At 27.6% G+C, this 8,585-nt stretch overlaps 1 protein-coding gene across 11 annotated transcripts in view; it reads right to left on the bottom strand.

Moving 5' to 3' along the window:
• The window catches only part of LOC115243012, a 58,417-nt gene that overhangs the window by 11,056 nt on the left and 38,776 nt on the right, over positions 1 to 8,585 (bottom strand). For all 11 annotated transcript variants that reach the window (XM_029819675.1, XM_029819661.1, XM_029819682.1 and 8 more), the window contains one exon: positions 2,680 to 2,773. In XM_029819675.1, coding sequence (XP_029675535.1) covers positions 2,680 to 2,773 — 94 coding nt within the window. The remainder of the gene's footprint in view (positions 1 to 2,679; positions 2,774 to 8,585) is intronic.

The following is an 8,585-nucleotide window of genomic DNA, read 5'->3' as shown; positions in this document are numbered from 1 at the left end:
AAATTATAAAAATATAAAAATGTTTTTAATAAAATATTATTTTTCGTAACTTTCGATATCTCTGAATCAAAAATGAAAGTTTTATTAAAATTGCAATACTCANATAAAATTATAAAAATGTTTTTAATAAAATATTATTTTTCGTAACTTTCGATATCTCTGAATCAAAAATGAAAGTTTTATTAAAATTTATTCATCGCAATACTCATAAAAGTTGTTCCATTTTAATCGATACGATACATTCGAATATCTTCGAATATATCTCTACCACTCATTTAAAAAATATTTTAAAATAAACTTGTTCTGCTTTCATCTCTGGTCAGTAATTTCATTCCGAGTGAAAGCACTTTTGAAATTTCAAGATAAATTTTATTTTTGTGAACGAAATCATACGTTATGTATTATATGATAATATATAAAAATGTATTAGAACATCAAAAATTCAATATTGTATGAGATATGTTTCATGATTTATATATGATATTTTTCATGTAATATAATATTTATTTTAATATTTAAATCAGGATCATGAGAGGAATTAATTGATATAAAAAATATGTAATTGTGCATTAAAAAAAAAGATATGTAATTGCATCTTGCAAGTTTAATACTGTATATAGTAATGCTTATACGAAGATGCAATCATCAATAGACTATTATATATTCAGGTTTTGTAAAAATTTTAGTGAATATTTTAATGAAAGAGTGAATTGACTGATGAGAATCGATATCTGCTAAGAAAAAAAATTACATACTTCCATTAAAAAAAAAAAAAAAAAAATTAAAAAAAAAAAATAAAGATTATTTTCAAATCTCAGAAAATCGCTTCTAGTTGGAACAAAACTATTAGAACATAACTATAGGGTACATCTCCTTCAAAATCCTACATATTTTTTTTCAAACATTATTTTTTCGATACTACTTAATTTTTAATTACATTTATGATTTCGATATATATTTATTAGTATGTGTCAATAATTTCATACAAAAATACAATATATGATTTTTTATCAATTTATAATTTATTTTAAATCTTTTCTAAAAGCAAAATATATGTTTCTTAAGAAAGAATGACGTTATTCTAAAATACTAATGAACGGGAAACAACATCTTGATGATGCCTCGTGATGACGCGCGCACGCACGCGTGCGCAAGAACGTTCTGAGAAAAATTTTTGAAAAGGAAACTACGCCACGCATACACACATGTAAGTTATGTTGCTATTATCTCTATTTCTGTTCGACGTACACCAGACGTATGTCCATTCTGCCGTTTTCAACCATGTGTCTTGACGCTATGCGACACTATCAGACAGACGAAGATAAATAGATACTCTCGGGTTTCGATCTCTTTTCTTTTATTTCGTTTCCGTCTTTTTTTATCCTTTTTTTATCCTTTAAATATCTATCACTATTTTTCACTTACATCCGTTTTCCTCCGCTGTGTATCTTATTGTTAGTATCGTATTTAACATTGATAACGAGGCTGTACCATCACTTACGCTAACATCATATTTATTTAGTAATGATTTAATATCTATAATAAAATAAGAAATTATTTGACGAACTCAAGATAAGATAAAGAGCACAGTTATTGTATGCTCGTTTTGAGAACATAAACCTCGAAATTTTGATTTTATAGAAAAATAAAATACATTTTGACATTTTATATGAATATATAAAAACATGTATCATTGTTCTCTGAAACAATTAAAACAAATAAGATTTATGCAAAGCAAATTAAAAAAGTTTTTATTTGTTATTAGTATAAATTAATCTTTCTAATATTTTATTTGCTAGGAAATAGATAATTTCAATTTAAAATGTATCAGAGAGTTATAATTGATTTATGTTTAAATATTCCGTATTAATTATTATTACATCATTACATAGAAAAATTGTGCTTAGAATATTAGTCGAATAAAATAAAAAAAATAATTTTAAGGTAGAATATCAATAACTATGCATTTTCCGAAGAATCCGCGTCAGAATAACTTTAAGGAGAATTTTATTGACCATTAAATGCATGGAGCTTATCGCTTATCATAACATTGGTAATGAGCCATTCTAGGCAATTCTAGAGAAACGATTTCTTTTTGGAGTATTTGAAATGATCCTTTTGAGATTTCGATCACTTTAAAATATGTTATAATTCAAGGAATTCTAAAATTAACTTGTGTTCCGAGAAAACATAAAAAAAAAAATTCATTTATATAAATACACCAATATATCTACATCTGCAACTTTTCCCCTTAAATACATATAGCTGTGTTTTTTTTCCTTTTACATCAATCACTTTCTATCGTCATTCTATATATGAAAGTTAAAATAAAAGTTCATCAGAAGGGAAGATATATTTTACAAAGAGTATTTCATATATTTTATTATATATAATAAAATATAAAAAATATAAAATCATAAAATGTAAAAAAAGAATGGGGAACTATACCTTTCTCCGTCCTTGAGGGATCCGGCAATATTACTTTATGTATCACACAAAAGATTCTAGTGAAAAAGACTAGTCCTTGAAAACTAGACATATTAGTGTACTTATGTAAAGAATTTTCATTGTTAGAGAAAATAGCTTATAACGCTTTTCAAGCTGCTAGGAGGCATTTCCTTTAATATATATTATATATGAAAGATAGTATATATGATAAAATGATATTCTCTTTCTCACCTGATCGTTACGGCGAGCAGGACGATTAAGATGCCGACCAGAACCATAGCGATCAGCACTCCACATATCATGTAAACACTATCGGTAGGTGGATCTGCAACAAAGAGATTTTTTGAAAAAAAGCGAAATGTTTTTTCACGCACACTGTGTGTGTATTTATCATTTTTTTTTTAAATAAATAAAAATCGTAGATTTTTTTTTAATCATAGGGATCCAACGGATATCATCATATAGTACGCGGGATGATTTCCGCGTGAACGCTTTGTGTATACAAGGTAAGAATACACGTATTCCATGAATCAGCGTAATATCCCGACCATGAGACGTTCTACGTCTTGTCTACGAATAATTTGGAACTTGTTCACTCGCGACGTAACGATATCGTCGTAAACCAGCCCACAGGTTGCCGTCAGCTGACGCCGTTGGCAATGTTAATCTTTGGCACAAACGGCAATCATTATAATATTAACAAACTTCGTGCTTTACGTTATCGATTTCGCCAAAATGGATTTGCATATAATTCTCAGAACATTTCAGAAAATTCTCGTTTATGGAGAATCGACTTTGAGGACATCAATTTTAGCGAATAAAATCGTTAAAACATGTCAACATATTTGACTGATTTGATCCAATATTTCAAAGACTCTCCAAACATTTTTATAAATAATCAATTTTATTTGATTAATTTTAGTGAGTAAAATCGTCAAAATATTTCGAATAAATGCGTCGTTGAAAGTTGACTTCGGGGACATGTATCCGATATTAAAAATAGAAATTGAAGGGTGACGTCTTAAAATTTTGGCTCTCTCTCTCTCTCTCTTTCTTTCACTAAAGAAAGATCTTTCATTATATATATATATCTTCCACACATACACAAAATATTGAATCATATTATACTTTACTAGATATAATTTTTTTTAATATTACAATATAATAACATATGAAAGAATTATTTTCAATTGACATAATTTTCTATAAGATTTAAATTTTCTGTCGTATACCTCTATTAAATAATACATTTCAAAAATAGATATCTCAATGAATCGAGAATGTCTCAAGTTTTTCTCTTTCGTTCTAGACTAGTCGGTTCTGCGCAGTATTGCAATAACGTAAATCACCGCTATATATATATGTGACGAATAGAAAATTCGGTTCACACAACTCCGCCACGCAAAAACGATGTTTTTCAACGAATCATGTTTTTCAGCACTAACGATGATGACATAAAGAATTTATAAGAAAATTGGAAAATGTCGTCGTCGCTATCATCGTCATTATCAGCTATTGTCGTATTCTACAAATCTTACGCAAGTGAAATTTTATGCAAGAGTTTCAAAATGAAAAATGTTGCGAATAAAATTTCGCAACTTTTGAACCGAATGATCGCACCAGTGCAATTTATCATCCAGCTGTCGTGTAATCCGACTTATGATAGTATAATCGAGAAGCTAGATTATCTTGTTAAAAATAACAGCATCGCTCACGGATAAGATGCTTGTAATAAATATAAAAGCGATTAATAAGTTATTAATAAATTGATTTAATATATTGTAACGAGAGAGACAGTTCTGTAACAAATAAATGCCTTTGAACATCTTTTGTATAGTGATCAATTAATATAACTCAATTAATAAAATTCCTTAGAATAAAGAAAAATAAAATAAACAAGGGTAAAATATTAATAAAATGTAATAATGTAGATGTAAATGTGCTATAGTGTTTATCGAATTAATGAAGTTATGTGAAGACTATCGAACGAGATCCATTAAATAAAAGAGATATAAAAGATGTCTCACTCTAAATTTACAGATTCTCTTTTCGTTCAAACCTATCTGAAATTGATTTTAAAATTATGTAATAATTCCCATGTAACACTCTTTATATATGTATAACTGTAAAATTGTTTCCTAGTAAAAGTACCAGATGACTCGCTGATCTGATCTATGCTCTTTGTGTGTTAATCAATGACTAGATGACTTTAATCTTGTTCTACATGATTCACGCGTATCCGCCGTGATAGCCATTCTCTTCCGTACTCTTTATCTTCCGTAATTATTTATATTGTCGTAAAACTATTGTACATTGCTATTTAATTGTACTTTGATCACATCTCACGTGATCCCTTGATATCGGAAAATGAATCGACAGTTTTGCTTTTTTTCGTCTGTCAACGTAATCGAGCGTTTGAAAAATGTCAAAATCTAATGAAATTTTATTTTATTAGAATTTCAAACATATGTAGAGATTGCTCCAAGCTTTGGTAATTTTTTAACAATATTTGGAACATTTTTTCAAGAGAAAAGTTTTGCTCACAATTTAAGAGAAGTTGGATATACCTTCTAGTTCAAAAATTTTTTATTTAAAATTATATTTAATGTGTTTATAAGAATTATATAATATAAACTCTGTATGTGTGTAAACTTTCATGATTTTGAAATCTTGAAAATTGTAATCTTGAAAAAATTTTATCACTTATAAAAGATGTGCCTCTCAAAAACAAATAGCTCTTTCTTAGATATGTTTTTATTCAAATTAACGAAAATATGCTTAGATTGGTCATCTTATATCCATGTATGTGCATGTGTGAGTTTAGTTTTGTCATAAATAATATTCTGTAAAAAGTTTTAGCTCTGTCTGCGTGTCACAAGTTTATCGCAACCGGGTCGTAAATTTTGACCATAGTTCAGTGCCTTGCACACTATCGCTCGTCTAAATGCTTACAGTTATTGTTAACTGCTTGTACAAATTACGGAAACGTTATATGAACACACATAACGACGAATTCATGAAACCGATCGATGTTGTATGCGATAAATCGATCGATAATGTTCGAAAGACGAGAAACTCTGACTTTATTTCTAAACTTCATTAAATATAGAAATTCTTCTCGATATGTACAATAACATTATTAAATATATAAGCATATTAAATTGAAATAATATAAAATAAAAATTAATATTTTTAATTCATATTAATATTTGCGGATTAAATTAATTTTCATATTAAAGTATTTTATTAACTCTAGAATCCATATTTCTTTTTATTTTTACAGATTATTTTTATATGGTATTTTTATATGATTTAGTAAAATTTGCTTTTATTGTATTATTCTCAAGGTTTTCTATTTTGTTCTTCTAACACCTATATTATGATTATACTCTGTATAAAATTTAAAAAATTTTAAAACAACATACATACATATCATTATTCGTTTCGCCTTATTTTAGCATGAATATGACATGAATCTCATAACTCATTGTCAATACACAAAAAGCAAATCTAAAAATCTAAAAATTCAAAAAATGTGAAATTTATAGAAATAAGGGACGACGAAATATAATATTTTCAATATTTCATGGAATATTTTCCTTCGTCATCCCTTCAATCTTGTTAACATAACTTTTCCAATAACAGATTACTTATCCCAAGGTTTCGAATGACGTTAGAACTATGATGTAAAATACAATGTAAAACGTAAATCATGATGTATCATTACCCAGACCGTACATGTCCCTAAAACATGTCTAAAAAGACTAAAAGCATCTTATCGTCCTTTAGATATCTTTAAGATGCCTTTTAGTTTTTTTGTGCTGTACAAATATATATATATATATATATATATATATATATATTGTATATATACAGGAAAAATATGCCCGCGTCACTATAAATGCCGCACCCTGTATATGCTCCATCAAATTATTGATATTATTTATAAATATTGGCTTATAATAATACACTGATTATTATTTATATGGAATTTGAATATGCCATTATTTTGTGAAATAAGTAATCACTTTCGCGACGTAAAGACATTTAGTTTTGGAAAATTTAAAAGATAAAATCTAAATCTGAAAATAAATTTATAAGATTGAGAATATAATTGAAATCTTGTGAAGACAGAATTAAGAAGATTTTTGTGAAATGACTTCCAGGAACGTTTTCAGCAATTTATAGTACGAAAAATGGGAATATTTCGAAGAAAAAAAAAAATAAATATTTAAATCGTTATATAATACATTATTTTGGATTTCTCTCAAAGATATAAAGCGAAAGTTTTTGAAGCTTGTATATCGTACGCGCACTAAGATTGAAATTATCTCCACTTGACATCGACATATCTAATTAATGAATTATATTAAATTAATTCTAATACACGAGAGAATAAATTTATTAACGGAAATTTTTGCAGTAACAGACATTTGTTATATCCAAACGACTCGAATGCCATACTTTAATTTTCGTAATTATGCTCGTCTACGTCAATGTAAATGCATAGAAGAATAAACAATCATTCTTGTACCAAGTCTTGTACGTACAATTAGAGTTCCGGAACTATTAAAATGCAGGTATTCCACATCTGACTTTGCCTCTTTTCCAACCTGACTCTTTGTTGTATCGGCATATAGTATAGGTATTATTAAAATGCGATTGTATAGTAACATAACAATATTCAGTCTACACAGAGTAAAGCACTTCATTTGATGAGCCTGATTATTCCCGCATAGAAACTAAACATGGATAGAGATAAGATGAACAAGTATTTTTAAGTTGTTAAAAAAAAGAATAATTTGAGTTTTCTTTAGAAAAAAATGATTATATGAAACATGCTGTACACGTATGATAAGACTTTAGCAATGCTAAAATGAATTTGTTATGCAATATTTCGCCAATTTTGTAAATGCGTTGATAAATTTATGGCAAAAATATGGAGAGATATATCTAAGTACATTCTATATATATCTAATTCTATATATCCTATATAATTCGACAATATATTTATTCTTTGAACGAAGAAAACATGCGATATTTTAAATAAAAGAACAGACTAAAGGGTGCCTTAAATTCTTTCGTATTCATTTAAATACGAGCAATTGAAGAGAGATGTCCCATTAAAGCAATTGGGCACCTCTGTAGTCTATTTTCGTGTGGCTTTCGTTCGATAACGATCGTGCCATGACCTTTCCGATCGCGAATTGCTGTCGTTTGACCTCCACCGCGACCTACATTCAATCGAGACGCCGATCAATGCCGAAAATGATCTCGATTTCAAACACTTGACATTAATTTTTACTTAATACGATAATTAATCCGTGATCACATGTGAAATTATGATGCAAATCAGTAACATTGGGATGAGTTTGGCAGATGACAGGCCTTATAGTCTGTAACTATAACTATCATAATTAATTCTGTGTGATACGAGAAATGATATGACATTGTAGATCAATTTTTCGATTATCGGTTGAAAACTGGTCATTAGAGAAAATAAAAGAGAAAAATCTCTTTCTCTTTGTGTTGTTAACACAAGGTTTGAAACTATTACGAGAATATTCTCGATTCCTTATAATCGATTTATTTTCATCGGGTATATTTAGAAAATAATATTTGAAATAACGATCGATTTGTCAATTAATTTATTGGAGTTTTTGAATTTAACGTCATGAAATTTTCAATTTTGCAAAGAGTCGTTCTTACACGAGACTAAATTATACTAATCCATCAAATTTTATCATGCTTTAACATATAACTAATAGATGATTTGCGCACAAATATATTTTTTTTATTGCAGTTGTGCAAATAATCTTCTCGCTTTATTAATTAGTATGCGATTATCTGTCACAATTAATTTATACTTGAATGTATATTACTTATAAAGAATTAAACAAATAATTTCAGGGACGTATTTGCAAAAGTGCAACTGTAACATTTCCAAAAAAGAAAATTATAAATGTATATATTTGATATTAAAACGAATTTTTTGATTGCGCTAGTCAAAATTGATGATAAATGTGAATTTTTTGTCTCACTTTTTTATCTTTTAGTGTTATGCATTATTATGGAGATAATAAAATAAACTGATAATATAGTAACAAATCGTAATATAATTAAACTATTAAATAATT

Source organism: Formica exsecta, unplaced genomic scaffold (assembly GCF_003651465.1).
Source record: "Formica exsecta isolate Colony F162 unplaced genomic scaffold, ASM365146v1 scaffold120, whole genome shotgun sequence".
Classification (NCBI taxonomy): domain Eukaryota; kingdom Metazoa; phylum Arthropoda; class Insecta; order Hymenoptera; family Formicidae; genus Formica; species Formica exsecta.
Note: the sequence above shows the minus strand (reverse complement) of the source record. Positions and strands in the feature narration are given on the sequence as shown.